This window comes from Protopterus annectens, chromosome 2.part1 (assembly GCF_019279795.1).
Source record: "Protopterus annectens isolate FY-2018-M chromosome 2.part1, PAN1.0, whole genome shotgun sequence".
Classification (NCBI taxonomy): domain Eukaryota; kingdom Metazoa; phylum Chordata; order Ceratodontiformes; family Protopteridae; genus Protopterus; species Protopterus annectens.
Window position 1 is genome coordinate 576,055,083 of NC_056729.1, and position 16,198 is coordinate 576,071,280.

At 36.3% G+C, this 16,198-nt stretch overlaps 1 protein-coding gene across 2 annotated transcripts in view; it reads left to right on the forward strand.

Moving 5' to 3' along the window:
• The window catches only part of EPHX2 (epoxide hydrolase 2), a 3,146,492-nt gene that overhangs the window by 774,165 nt on the left and 2,356,129 nt on the right, over positions 1-16,198 (forward strand). For both annotated transcript variants that reach the window (XM_044062350.1, XM_044062351.1), the window contains exon 7: positions 4,285-4,380. In XM_044062350.1, coding sequence (XP_043918285.1) covers positions 4,285-4,380 — 96 coding nt within the window. The remainder of the gene's footprint in view (positions 1-4,284; positions 4,381-16,198) is intronic.

Consider the following 16,198-nt stretch of genomic DNA (forward strand, 5'->3'; position numbering starts at 1 on the left):
ATGGCTCATCTTCACATTACTCATTCAAGTGTCATTTCCCTTTTTCATCAGCAGGCTCACAAAATGTAGCTTTATATGCAACCTCTGGTCACTTTCCTCTTTCCACTACAATCTTTGAACATTGTGTAATCAGCTCCAATGCACTGATCATGCCTTCGTTGGTCTTGCTTCCAAGATCTCAGAATCACCAAATAATAATATTAAAATCAATGGCCCTACAAAAAATTCAGACATCACCTCAAACTATACTTAACTATTGAAGCTAAATGCATGTGCTTTGGTAATCATTTTACATAATACGCTGTTTGCAAGTCATTTTCCAAATTAACCAATGATTACACAAACATACACCACATCATTAACACAGTCACCCTCACCCCTTTTCTACATTTATCTATTTCTCAGATCCAACTAAACAATTCTTTATACCTGTACCTTGAACCTCCCCCCATGTACCCTCTGTTATTACCCTCTATCTGAAAACTGGCGGAAAATCTAGGCCTCTTTTTTTATCTTTCATGCACTATATACAATACCCTGTATATACTGTAAATATTTGCTGATGTTCTTTGTGGTCATGCAAATGTTAAAATGCTTGATGTTTAACATTTTTGTTCTCACGTTAATATTTTATTCTCTCTTTGCTTGTGTTCACTGTGTCATTATATAATTTTGAGCTGGAGCTGAAGATTTTTATTCAAACTATTCTACTTCATTTAAAAGAAAAATAAATAAATGAATAAATTCATTAATAAATACACAAACACAAAAAATGATCTGCTAAGGGCACTGGAGCGGTATCCATTTTTATGTTTGTTTTCTCACTGTCAACATTTCTGAACTCAGTATCATTAAGCAAATCTAAAAACACTTAAGTTTATATGTGCCCCTGCTCTCTTGGAATGGCAAACATTTCCAATGATTTTCTGTATATTTTTTCAAAGTCATTCAGTTGCTATTTTGGATGAGATTCCATGAAGGGCATATCCAGTGCTTGCCTTTCTAAGTTGCTGGTTAATTCATGCGTTGTTCTTAAGGCTCATCTTAAATACTCAAAACAATATTCATACACTTAAAATGTTAGCACATTTTCTTTTTAGTCTGCTTGTAAATTCCTTTGTTATTCTTATTTACATTTTGTGGAATACAAAGTTTCTTAAGCAGTAAATACTTAGCTTTATATACTCACTGGTTGTCATGCTGGCCACATTTGTTTGCCATGTTCTTAAAGCATTCTACTTTTTAACACTTTTATAAAATAAAGGCACACATCCATTATAGGAAAAGAAAGCAAACACTATTAACATTTTTCGTATGTTTTCTTTCTTTTAACAACTATCATTCAGTCCAACATTACATAAATCACTCATTTCCTGACTTCCCTTAAACCTCACTCCTTAACATTATTCTGTATCTTTTATTCCCACTAATTCCATTTGCTTGTATGAAATTTGCTCCTTCCCTTTTCTAGAGATCATTCTTCCAGTTCTTTTTTCTCTTTAACAATATTCAGTACTTTGCATACAGTTGGTTTAGATATTGATTTCCATTTTCTAGTATTTTTTTTTTTGGCAGCCAACAGAATTAAACTTAAGACCTTACTATGATTAGATAACTCAGGTCTTGTGACATGGCTCAAAATAATCCTTTCCTTTGTTACAGCCATCTGATCCCCAGTGTTTCTGACAGTGTTCTCTGTAGGTAATTTTTAGATCTGACAATTCATTACAAAACATATTCACAGTTACTTTTTTCTTCCCCGTCACACCTCCAACATTTGCTGTCTACCTGATGAAAAATAATTTGAAGTCTGCTTGAGATACAAACATACCTATGCAAACAGAAAGGAGTCATACATATGTCTGCCTATTGTTGCTTTGTGAATTGCTTTTCCAATCTCTCTTCCCAATCTTTTTCTAATCCCCTCTGATTGATTTTTATAGTTATCTTACAATATTTTATATTGCCTACTAATTATCCGCTTTTTTAACAGCAGCTTCTATTCTAATTTCAATAAAAACTCTACCAGAACAGGCCCTTCATGTAGGACTCCCCTATACCCTTTTTCTTTCTCTATACTCTGATATAAAACCCTTATAGGGAGAGCAATCTCTCCAAACTTCTTCTTGGCCTCATCTGACTCTATTACCTTTACTTTTCTAGTTATTTATTCTAATAATTTGTTAGTTTTCTCGAGTAAATCCCATCCTCCTCTTGTCTATTTTCTATATAGCTATTTGCAGTCATCCTTGTTGGCAAAATCTTCTTTCTCCATTCATGGATGCTTTATCCATGTACCAACCCTGACTAAACTATAAAATGAAATCATATCTGAATAATATCTTAACTCAAATATGTTCTGTACCAATCAGATGATTTCTACTTTAATGTTTCTATCTATGTAAATTGTGAGTCCCTTTTGGGAACATTACTAAACCATTGTATTTAACTCTTTGTCTTATATTTTCTGTGGATCTAACTTGTGTAATCTTTGAAATATTGTTTATTGGAGCTTTACTCCCCGGGCCTCTGCTGAAAATGGACATATATCCAGCGTACTATCCTGGTAAACAAATGTAAAATAAATAAATAAAATAAATAGTTCTTGGAATAATTTCTGAAACTTTATAAATATAATCTGTTTGGTGGTTATTACTTTCCTTAAGGATCTGTATCCAAAATCTCATTCTACCATTAACTCCTCAGCCTCAACCAGATTCATCATCCCTTTCCACTTTGAATTATAACCTTCTGCTTGTATTATGTATATGGGCCTTAACTGTGTAGCTCTAAAGTATTCCTTTAAATCAGGTAATCCTAACCACCTTGTTCTGTTGTGAGTATCAGCTATTGCCTTCTTTCCCTCCAAGATAATTTTTTTTAACACTTTTATCACTGCCCACAACTTTTCCTCTGGTTGATAAAACTATGCTTTGCCTGAATATAAAATTAAAGGGACTAAAACATTTTCACTGCTTGTATCTTACTGTCTATATCCAGTTAGTTTTTGTATTATCCTTTGTTTAGTCCCTTCCCACATATCCTTAGCTGCTATAACATAAGTATTTAATCCATACTGCTAAATACTTCATCTTTTCATTTCCCCATAAATATGGGTGTTGCTGAACCAAGTCATGAGTGCATACATAATTTATGGCTATAGCCTTTGTTTTATCTTCATAAATTTTATATCCTGAAACAACTTAAAACTGTCTCAAAATGTTCCACAATACTAAGTTGTCCTTTTTGGATTTAAGTACAAAATATTATCTGCAAACAAATCCAACTTTTTTTGATTGCCATACCAATTATACACTTGCATTTCTCAGGCCTTTATTTTCTTTGCCACTGGTGCTCAATATAAGCAAATAGCAAAGGGAAAGAGGACACCCTGTCAGGTTCTTCTGTTCAAAGACAACTTACCGCAGACGAAACCTCCCACATTAATTCTTGCCTCTGATCCTTTATATATCTACCTAATTAGCCTTAGTACTGTATGGCGAATGCACATGCTTCATTGCCCTATGTATAAAATCCCAGCTTACTCTGGCAAACCTTTTCTCTGCATCAAGACCCACAAACAACAGTGATATTTTCTTGTACTGTGCCGCCCTCTAGATTGTCATTGTTCTGTTAATGTTATGAGATGTCTGACTCCCCCCCACAAAGCCAAATTGATCCATATCTGACAGTTTTGGCAACTCCTTTGCCTATATGAGTCTGGGTCTGATGGGTCTTTACTCACTTTAGGTAATACAGAAGCCATAGCTTTCTTTCAAGATGCTACTCCTTCCCCAACTAAAGCATCCTTCATTAGTACACCTTCCAATGAACCAATTTAATGAGGAAAAGTCTTTGTCAGAAAATATTAATGCTAACTTTGGTTATGGTGACTTTTGTCTTACTGGTAATTAGTTTCTCACATGATAAATAAATTAGAGATAGAGATCAAGTTTTATAAAAAGTTTGAAAGTAAAGTTACATTGGTATGTCATGAAACAAGGAATCAACGGTAATCCTTTTTTGCCATTACCTGAAGTCAGCAACAAAAATTGTCTAAATTGTGTTGCTTGAACTTTGGTGATGTTCTTTGTGCAAATGTTATATAGAGCATGATTTGAGAATAATAGCAACTGCAGTAAATAAAGTATGTCACCTTAATTTGTATTCTCAGAAAAAATGTAATATAAGTTTTTAATAATATCTTCCTACGTTGGCAAAAATGAAAACTTACATACTGTGTGTAAATGTGTGGCACATTTAAACAGTGTTTCTCTTTTACAGCCAGGAGTTCGTATACACTATGTAGACATGGGAGATGGTCCTGCAGTTTGTCTGTTCCATGGCTTTCCTGAGAGCTGGTTCTCTTGGAGGTATCAGGTAATGTACCTATTTGTTAACATTAAATATATATAATATTTAGTTTATCAGATATATGAGTTATATATGTTCAGATGACATTGTATTGCACTAGACTCACTGATGAGCAAGAACATTGTCTGCTCTGAACGGTCACTAGATATATCCTTGACATATCTAACTAAGTCTACTAACCAGGAAGTTCACAGTATAGTCAGTTTTACCCGTTTGAAAAAGGGAATAGTGCATTCCACACTGAAAACCATGACTGCACCTAGAAAGTGATTACATGCAAAATGCATTTATATTTGTATATGCATCTCATTGTTATAGGTAATACACCTCATATTCTGGCAAGCAATTCCATGCACAAAGACCGGCATGGAATGTATAGAAAATAGATGACCTTTCCTATAAAATCATAGCCATTTTCAGTGCTGTTATTACGGACAATACTAAACAGAGTAACACTGTATACTCTAATCTCTATTGTTCATACTACGAACACTTCAGTCATTTCCTTCTGTAATATTGTCATACTGATGTATTATATAATTAACATACATCTCTCATCTCTCATTATCTGATTATTTTTATCATTTATAATGCAATGGCTTTGATAACAGAGAGTCTAAGATATGTGCCTTACAGATCCATGGGACAATAAATAGTCACACTTTCCTATCAGGACCTCTGGAATCATTATTTAACCTTAGCCTGCTAACAAGCATCATGCCTTATGAATGTTGAACAGCAACCATCATCTATCTACATGAAGATGGGCCATCTACAGACCCTAGAAATTACAGACTCATACGTCTCACTATTCTCATATGCAAAGCCATGGAAAGAATTATCATGGACCTCATTAATAAGGGTATAGGAAGCGTCCTGACTCTGGAACAAACCCAGGTTGATTTCAGCAAGGGCAGGTCATGCCTACTGATCCTGGTGAACTTCTTTGAGCTGTGATCTGAAATAGTAGATTTTGGCAACATATTCTATTGCACGAAAATGCTTTTGTTTTTTTACTTTTATTATTTTAACATTCGTTACTTTCTTTCACTTTCATGTCTGTTACAGCCAAAACACTTTTACTTCCTTAGTTATGCATTTCAGCTGTATGTTTGAAAGTTTGCTCAGTTTTCATACATCATTTGCTTTATCAAGTGTTCGTTGAATTTGATTTACTAGTGTACCTCTACTTAATCTTTTAAGTTTTCACATATTCCCATCTCTAATAAGTGAATCACTAAAGTCACTAAACTCAAAAATGTTGCCTTTTTTGCTTTGGTTCAGTTATGGAAGGATCTTTTCAGTCTTGAATGTCTTGATTTCTTGTTGAAATCAAATGCTTGTTTTATGGAAGAGTAGTCTTGCTATCACAGTGTGGTTGAAACTTGCCTTTTCAAACAGAAATCTTGTCTTTCCTCCTCATTAAGATTAAAAGTGAAAAATAATATACTTGCATTGAGATGAAATGTACTCTATTTTAAGTTTAGTGAACTTGTGTTTGTATTGACTGTATACCAAGCAGCTATCCAATTATTTCCTTCCCTGATAAAGAAAGAATGCATACCATATTTCCTCTGTTTTTTGGAGTACCACTCACAAGGAGGTACATACATACATGTATTTATTTATTTATTTATTTATTTTACATTTGTTGACTGGGTTTGTCCAACTGAGCTAAATAGCCCTTTTTCAGAGGAGGCCCGAGGAGAAAAGCTCCACATGTTCTACCCATTAACATTTGCAACAATAAGTAAACAATCAACAACTGGTTTACAGAAAATATTCAAAGCAGCATATACATGAAAAACAAGAATTTACTACAGTAAACTGATCATTATGTCTGTCAGATTTAGACTCCTACATCATTCAGAAGGACCAACAATAGTTTTGTCTTACATTATGCAGGTAAAAATGTATGTAATGTGCCTAGGATAGAGAAGTCAATGTGAGACAAGGTCTAGAAAGTTAAAAAAGTTAAAAAAGTTACATAAGTTGGGACCAGATAGAGGTGTGCAATTAGGGTTGATAAGCTGTTTGGGGAGGTGGGGTACAGAGGCAGGTTCATTAGCTTAACAGGTATTCTTTAGTGGCTAGCTTAAATTGACTTAGTTGCTTGAGTGACCTGATCTCTAGTGGGAGTTTGTTCCAAGCCTTGGAAGGATTATAGCTATAGATAATACATCCTTTCTTAGTTTTAGGTTTGTGGATTTATAGCAGATCTCGGTTAGAGCTCCGGAGAGATCTAGCAGGTGAGTAGTGGGAGATGACAGATGATAGGGTAGGACAGTAAGGAGGCTAATAACAGACAGAGTGGATGATCTGGAGTTGAGGGAGAAGAAGCTGGTGAGGTAGTTCTAGCCAGTTAAGGTGTCTGAGTCAGAGACAGTGATGTGACTTGTAAGTTTGATGGGCTGCAAATTTGGCTATCTTGTTGTAGGTAGATTCAAGTTTGACACGAATTGTGGAGTTGAGGCAAGTAAGAATTTGAGGGCTATATAATAAACTGGGTAGGAGGTAGAGTTACTTTAGCTTCACTGGTGAGAAACTTTTTGTTAAGATAGAGGAGCCTAGTTTCTGATGAGTTTTCTTGATACAGTTGTTAATGAGTAGATCGAATTTAAGTTGGTCGTCAATGATGACACCAAGGAGGTTAGTGCTAGTTTCCACTTCGATGTGTGTGTGTTATTGACTGACAGGATTGTGAAAGTGGATTTAATGTGGTTGTAGTTTTTTGGAAGAAAAGGCAGTAGCTTATTTTTTTGGGGTTAAGGTTAAGCTGGTTATCAGAGAGCCTGTTTTCTACTGAGTTAAAGGAAGTCTGGGTTGTAGAGATGAGTTCGGAGGGAGAGTCAGCAATAGTGATGACAGTAGAGTCATCAGCGTATTGGACCCGTGATGACTGAGGACAGGAAGAATAAAGAAGATTAGTGAAGATGTTGAAAAGTAGTGGACCAAGAATGGAACCCTGAGGGACACCCATTTTAACTGGGAGAGAAGGGGATAGTGCAGATTGCCACTTCACTGCTTGAGATCTGTCAGTGAGGTAGCTGGAAAACCATGGAACAGTAGCAGGGGAGAAGTTAAGGTTGGTTCGTTTGTGCAGAAGGAGAGGGTGAGAGACAGTGTCAGAAGCTTTAGAGAGATCTAAGAATAGGCAGGAGACAGGTTTGTTGTTATCTCTGGCAAGGAATATGGTATTAAGGAATGACAGTTGGGAAGTAGTAGTACTATGCTTTAGTCTAAAGCCATGTTGAGTAGGTGTGAGCAGATTTTCAGCGAGTAGGTAATGCATAACTTGTTTATGTATGTATTTTTCTAGAACTTTAGAGAGAGAGGAGAGAGGATGGCAATTGGTCTAAAATTAGTGATGTCTGAGGAGTTACCTCCTTTGTGTATTGGTAGAGTGAAGAATTGTTTCCATATGGAAGGGACTTTGGATTCTGAAATGGAGTGGTTGATTAAGATAGATACAGGGAGAGCAAGAGTCAGCAGCTAACTGAAGGAAAATCTAAGGAATGTTGTCAGTAGAAGCTGACCAAGGTTTGCTTTTAGAGAGTGGGGATTTGATGTAGCTAGTGGGTAAAGGTTTGAAGGAAAAACTATTTGATGAGAGTATGGTGGGATTTGATAGAGAGTGGTTTGATATTATTAAAGGTAGATGGGTTGGCACTAGGGTAAAATAGTTTGGATATAGAGTTAATGAAATATGTGTTGAAGGTGGAGGCAGTATCTTTGGGAGTCTTATCAGGACAAGGATTGTGGGAGCAGTGACCACCAGGATGTTGTATGTGGTTTAATGAGTTCCACATTTTATGGGGTTAGATTTCAAGTTGCATGCTTGCAGATATTTCAAGCACAAGTAATAATGCCTTCTAGACTCCCAGTATACCAAAACACCAGATGTCCAAGTTGTTTTTGAAAATATGTATACTAGTGCTTGCTTTAATATAATTTGGCAGTCTGTTCCTTGTATCATCTACTCTCTCAGAGGGCCAGTTAATACTACATTCATTCATATGTAATCTTCTATATAGATTGTCTGATCTCTGCTACTCCTGTATAATCTCAAGCATTCCCAGAGGTAATTGTCTCTAAATGGTCTGTATACCCAAATAAATTCTCCTCTTAAATATTTACTATATATGAGACATTTGTCAAGTTCAGATAGTTTAATTTTTCCTAATACACATTTTTGCATCCATGGATGTATTTGGCTTATTTCTACTGTGCTCTTTCCAATTTACTCATGCTTGTTTTTATAAGGTTCCCCTGTTATTATTCATTACTTTGGGTTTGGTCTAATGTAACTTATAAATAATACTTTCATTATTTCTGATTCATTCATAGATTCATAGATTCATAGATTAGTACTAGGCTAACTGTCCTTGTGGGCCATGTTAAACCTAACCACTTACCCTACGTGAGAATCAAACCCCACACCTTGTATTTGTAAGGTAAACATCTTAACTGTTATGCCAGCTGTTCAAACCCTGATTTCCTAAATGTTGTAAAACTTTTTTATACAGCCTGTAGTTTTGTACTATCATTAACCAATTGGTTGATATGATTTAAAAAACACAAAGCTGGATCTACCCATTTACCCAGGTCCTTAAATGAATCTACAGTTTCAATCATTATGTGCTATATTAAATATTCACAAGTTATTATGTCTCCAAAATTTCACATGCATAGTTTTTGATGTATTTATCAGCATGTTATTTTCTTGTGCCCAAATCATCAATATATTCAAGTTCATTTGCCGTCATGCTGTATTTGTAACACACTTAATAATGTTAACCATTTTCAAGTTATCTATATATAGACTGTAGAACATCTTAGATGAAAAACATGGATCTGAAAGGTACATCTAAAACTAGTATGGGCCTAGAACAGAGTCCTGTTGGACACTCTGACTGCAGCCTAGAATTCTACCTGTCCAATTGCGGAATGATGCTTGCCATGTTGTATATATAAGCCTTGGATCCATTGATCTTATCAAGATTGCATCATGTCTTTGTTGTGCTAATTTATTGATCAGTGTTTTGTGTATGACCCTGTGAAGACTGGTAGAGAAGGGTGAAGGCTGCCAGCCTAGTCAAATAGAATTTGATACATAATTCTGGCATTTGTAAATATAAATGTAAAATACAGGCTTGTGGTCTTAAATGAAAGAAAACACTGTAAAATGTGAACTTCAAGATTGTAGCAATATTGCCATCTGCTGTAAGGAAAACTAAGCCACACATTTCAAATATTCTTTGAAATTAAAATTATATTTTGTATGTCCTTTGAAGTTATCATTTGGAGTCGATGAGTCTGGAGTAAGCATCCTGCCTATTGTTTTAAGGCTAAAGTTAATGACCAGAATTTACATGTGGAATGTCCTTTATTGCTGTGAGTGTGAAAGAATGTAAATACAGTTTCTGTGTGGCCTGGGAACCAAGACTGTGTAAACAAATTATGTAATGTTTTATCAGAACTGCAGTTTCAATTTAAACAGTGAGAGCCAGAGTTTATTGAGCATGTTTGTCTTGATATCCAAACTCAGCACTGCCTGTTGTCTTAAGTAAGTTATCTTATAAGTGTGTTTTCCTGTAGAAATAGCTAGGACTATAAAGGTTAGACTAAGTGTTTTTCTGTTATGTCAGAACTGTACTACTGATTTATTTTAAGTTTCTGTGTGATCTCTGAACTCTTTAATGGCACTGTGGTGTAGTAGTATTGTCTTGTGTTTTTAGTATTTATTATTAAATATTTTTGAAACCTCTTAACTGTGACTGGTTTATGTAGATTTAATTAAGTTCTAGAGTACATTGCATGCTTATAAGTGATCCTGTAATAAGCCCTTCCAAAGCCTTAAGATTTCTTATGTTGCACTACTATTGGATAATAATATTGCACAGTAATAACTGGACACCCTTTTAAGGGCCTTTGGGTAGCTGATGATTATTAGCTGGTGGTGGCAGTGATTACTACCGTATAGTCTGGGTAATGGGACACAGCTAGAGAATCTGTATCATCCTTTCCCAGGAGTGTCTGTGAAGTTGTATAAATACTTATCTCAAAGTGTGTGTTTGTGTCAGCTACTTGGGCAGGGACAAGAAGCACTGGTTGGACAGAGAGGGTACTGGAGGTTAGCTTGTCAGCTAGGCTGAGATCTGGACCCTATAGCTGTGCCAGTGGGGAGTCTTATTGGGGACCTGGAGAGCAAGGGAGCAACCAGCCCCAGACTGACTGTGATATGTGTGTGCATGTAAGAGAAATTGTACTTTACTGTGTGTATTTGTTATCCTTTCCTCTCATATGAGATTCCCTCTCTGGTGTTAGTGGTGAGGACTGAGACTCCTTGATTGCTGGGCTAGGGCACGGGCGTCACTGACCCTATCAAAAGTTGAAGTTATGTCTACATGAATTACATCACAGCACTCCTTTTCATTTATAGTGTTTATTATATTATTATACAACATCATCTTGCAGGCGGTTATAGATCTATTTTTTTACATGTGCATGTGGAAACATAGTTTAAAGTCCCAACCTTAGTTTGGTTCTGACAATAATTTATCCAAGCTAACCTTCTCCATTATTTTTCCATGGCAAGAAAGTAAACATATGAGTCTCTATGGACTCTTGGTTTGTCCTGTTCTCTTTTCCCTTAAAGATAAGTTTAACAAGTGCATGTTGCCAATCTTGAGGAATGTGCCAGTATTTAAATGACCTTGTGAGTAACAGAAAAAATGGTACTGTAAGTTCATGCAAATGTGTTCTGGGGTCATTATTACTAATACCGCCTCCTCCATTTGCTTTGTTGGAGTCCAGCTTGCACAGTTTTACTTCAGTATCCAAAGTTACCTGGATATAAATGTGACAGTTTATCAGCCATTTTATGGAGCCAAACTGTTTTGCATATGATTTTGTAAATGTATCTATAGTCCGTTGTGTTTAAGAATGAATTTTAAAATCTACACACAGTTTATTGATTTGTATGTCTTTACTCCTATCACATATTTTGCATCTCTAATATGGCTTCCTATTATGCTCAATCTCTTTATATAAATGTTCTTCAAAATTTTTCTTTATCTTGTCTCACACATTTGTATGACCAGTTTGTTTATTTCAGTTTTCAAATTTATAGCTCAACCTTATTTTCATTTCTTATATTTTATCTCTCATATTAATTAAGAATTTATCCTCCTGACCATGTGCATCTAGATTCTAATGCTAAACATTTATTTATTTTTGCATTCAGTTTCCCTTTAAAAACTTACCACATTCCTTCTGCAGTTTATCCACTGACTGCATCACTCCAATTAATTTTATGTATGACTGTTTGCTTCCATATAATCGAATACCTTCTGTGCATTGGTTTAGATTTCAATTTGGCAGAATTATCTAGCATTAATTTAACTTTTATAACTCTGTGATCACTGCATATCAACAGTGGAAAATTCTGACATGAAGTAACAGTCATTTCCTTAGGAACACAATTATTTGGTAGCTTTTTTAAACATTGTAAATAATTTCCATGCTATTAAATCAATAATATTCTAGTCTATCTGCAGTAAATTTAAGTTCCCAGCTAATATTATTTTCCTTCCTGTATTTCAGACAAGAAATTTATGAATTCCTCTAAATCATCAGCACTTGACTTTATGGGCTATACACTTGTAGATTCTAGGTATGTACTAGGCCAGGTGCCCTTGTGGGCCATTTTAAGCTTATCCAGTTTTCCTTTTTGTGCTCAAATTAACCTAATTTGGTTAGAGATTAACCTTACCCATCCCATAATCAATAATTATATGTGGGAGTTCTAGTTGTTGCATATATCTGGGCAGATACATGCCAAAGGGGGGCATTATACTCAGATTGGCCTAATAAGGGCTGAGTAAAGTGTGGGTGATGCTGTTGTCCAACAAGCATTATCTATTCCAATGTTGTCTTTATTGTCACAGTTACACAGTTATAAGTACTGGTGGTATCACTGAGCATGTAATAACTGTACATTTCATAACGATCTTTAATCTCTTCCACATGATTTATGTTAGAATGTCTTTTACAGCAAAAACAGGTATATACTGACAGAAATGGTTTCCAGTCAGTGTGCTTTAACCATGTTTCACAAGCATTAACAGTATCAATCTTGTAGAAATGTAGTAAATTGTCCAAAAATGTATTACTAATGCCCCTAACATTAACAACTCCTACTGATATATCCAGTGTTGTTACCTGTGAACTGTTTAAATTCCTGATCTGCCAAAGCACCTGTCTTTGTTTAGTCAACTACTGCAATATATGCAGAACAGCTCAAATATTAGAATTCTGATATTTGCATTCTTTGACTCCATGAAGCTGCAATGAAACTAGTAAACATAATAATATAATTTTAAGCCAGAAAAGCAGCTGAAAAACTGGTGGCTGGGTATTCAGCAGAAGAACAGAAAATGAGAAATTATATATGAGTGCAGTTTCATGACTACGTTGCTTAGAAACATATTTATTTAATGTTGTTGTATCTTTCGGCTTTTCCCGGTTAGGGGTCGCCACAGCGGAACTACGGTCCGCAGATGATTGGCAGTAGATTTTTATGTACCGACTTGCCGAGCCTGATGCACAACCTTCAACGAAGGTACGCCCATTCATGTATGTCTCCACACAGAAGACGCTTTAGCTGGGAATCGAACAGGACAACGTCTTACTGTAAGGTGACAACCACCGCAGCGCAGAAAGTTCTAAAAATGTGAAACAGAATTGGAAGCAAAACATTTTTATTTAAATACACAAAATGACACTAATCTGTTTGCCTTTGAAAATAAGAATTTTCCATCAACGCTTAGATTTCAGACTAGCCTGTTCAGAACATGTATCTGATACAGAAGTAGCCTTATAAAAGAGAAGTAAAGAAGGGCCAGAAGTAGCTCTGAAAGACCATCTGGAGGACAAAGAAATACATTAGCTATTACACACAGTTAATGGCACAAACCTCCTTTCTTGTAACACCATGTCAGTTACATATGCAAATAAGCATACACATAGTCAGTGATAGTCAGGGAAAAAGGCATAAAACAATGTATACATTCTCTAGGATCTTTCAATTAACTGTCCAGATGTTAGAATCACATGATACACTAATCTTCTCCTCTATTGTGTGTCCTATCTATCTTTCTCTTATTATATTTTCTGTACAGTTTATTTCTTATTTATGTATTTATTTGCAGTTTGCCAGGATGGTCCATTGGGCGATGAGGAGCACATTTTCAATGGAGTCCTGGGGAGAAAAGCTCCAAAACAATACAGTATTACAGATTACAACATTATAAAATATAAAATTACAAAATTGAGAAAACTGACACAATTATTACATTGCTTGAAAAATTCTTCACAAACAAATTAAGGATCTTATAGAGTATGATAATTCTTACAGGAGTTATAAAGCTAATCGAAGCTATTAGCAGACTGATTAGCTGTAGCAAGCAGTAATGTAGAATGGGAGCAAGAGCATTCCCATTGTGAGGTCAGGTGTGAGTGAAGTAAGGTTTTGAAAATAGAGAGACTGTTAGTGGTACGGATAAGGGGTGAGAGAGAATTCCAGTGGTGTGCAAGGTAGAAGGATAGAAGATGTTTACCTGGATGATGTGCAGGTTTGTGTAGCTCTATTAGATTTTGGAAGTTGGATCGAAGACATCTGTAAAGTAGATGCATTTGGAAGGTAGAGGCAAGGGAAGGACAGAGAGAGGGGCTGAAAAATGAGTTTGTGCTTGGATAAGTTGAATATAGGTACGATAATTGGGCAGCTCAAGCCATTTCAGTTGGTGCAGGGAAATGCAATGATGAGTATTTGTTCTGTGGCTTGTTACAAATTTTGAGATTTATAGTAACAGGAGGAGAATTTTGGCTTGAGGGAGGATTGCAGATTAGTAAAGATAGAGGCACCATACATGAGGGAAGGGATAAGGTATGTGCTACCAAGAATAACCCTGGTGGAGGGAGGGAGGGATGAAACGGTTGTGGCGGAAAAGCATGCCAAGCTTCTTATGAGGTTTTTTTGATATTTGCATATAATTGGCTGTCACATTTTAGTTGATCATCAAGGATTCCTAATAGTTTAGCTGTGGAGACTGTTTCTAGAGGTGTATTATTTTGGCTGGTGACAGAGAGAGAGCTTTTGTCCAGGGTGATGCTTTTAGAGGGGCGAAATATAAGTTTAGTCTTGGTTGCATTCAGTGCTAGATGGTTGTCTAGCATCCTTTGTTCAGTAGAAGACAAGGCATCTTGGATTAATTTTGCTAATGAGGAAGTGGAGGTGGCAGAGCAGATTATTGTTGAGTCATCACTGTATTGGATGAGGCTGGCATTAAGGATGGCATGGTAGAACTCATTAATACAAATATTGAATAGAAAGGGACCTAGAATTGAGCCCTGGGGCACACCTGTGGGAGTATTTAAGAATGGTAAAATAGCTTTATTCCACTTAACTGCTTGTTGCCTATTTGATACATAACTGGTGAACCAGTTGATAGAGGAGTGGAATAGATTTAGTTTAGAGAGTTTGGTAAGGAGAAGGTTGTGAGAGATGGTATCCAAGACGTGGGTGGATGCAATATGACGGGAGTTGCAGGCTTTGTTTATGGTTTTTTGGAAGGAGAGGAGGGCGGTGGTGGTGCTATGGCCTGAGTGGAATCCAAGCTGGGTGGGAGTAAGAAGGTTATTTATAAGATAAGGAAGAAGTTGAAAGTGAATGCATTTTTCGAGAAGCTTTGAAATAGGGGATAAGATAGCAATGGGACAGAACTTAGAGATATCATTATTGTTGCCACCCTTAATGGAGTGGAATAATAAAAGCCTTTTTCCAAAGCTGGGGAACATGGGATTCTAATATTGATCAATTTATTAGGGTGCAGATAGAGAAGGCAATGGCTTCTGCGGCTGTCTTTAGGAAGTAGGAGGGTATCTCCTCAGAGGCATTAGAACATGATTTTGAGTTTAGTAGAAGTCTTCGTATAGTAGAGATGGGGATAGGGTTCATGGAAAAGGGGGGAGGTTGAGAACTGGAGGTACTGGAGGAGAAGGGGATATGTGGAGGTAGATGTGGGGAAGCAGGATTATTAGCAAAGGATAATGTTAGTTTGGCTATGGAGTCGGTAAAGAATGAGTTGAATTGCATAGCTATGTCCGAGTCGGAGGCATTTGGGCATACGTTTTCTTTTTTACCTGGGTTAAGGAGAGAGGAGATTCTATCCCAGAATTTTCTAGGGTTATTTTTGTGATTGGTCTGGAGTGTGGAGAAATAGGCTTTTCAGTCTGAGATAACAAGTCTTTTAACTTTGTTGCAAAGTGTTTTATATTCATTAAGGGAGATGGTGGTTTTAGTTTTATGGTGGTGTTTCCAAGCTTTATCATGGAGTTGCATTGTGGCCAAGGTATTCTTGGTTAACAAGGGGGCAGAGTTACTTTTATGCATTTTGTTTTCCAGGGGGCAAAGGAGTCTAGCAGGTTTAAGAAGATTGTATTAAAGTAGGTAACAGCATTTTCTAGGGAGAAAGTTTTTAGTGGGTTCCAATTGGTTCTTTATAATGCATCTGAGAATGTATTGGGGTTAAAGTTTTTTAGGTGTCAAATAGTGGTGTAGGTGTGGGATAGTTGTACGGAGGAGGGAAGACGATGGGCAAACGTGGGAAGGTGGTCACCTAGTGGGTCTGGAAGGGTACCACTACTAGAGATATAGTGGGGATGGGAAACTAGAATCCAATCTAGGGTGCTACCAGAGAGGAAGTCTTTGGAAGTTCTAGTTGAGTTGAGTGAAATTATAGAGATTTATATTTAGGGAGTT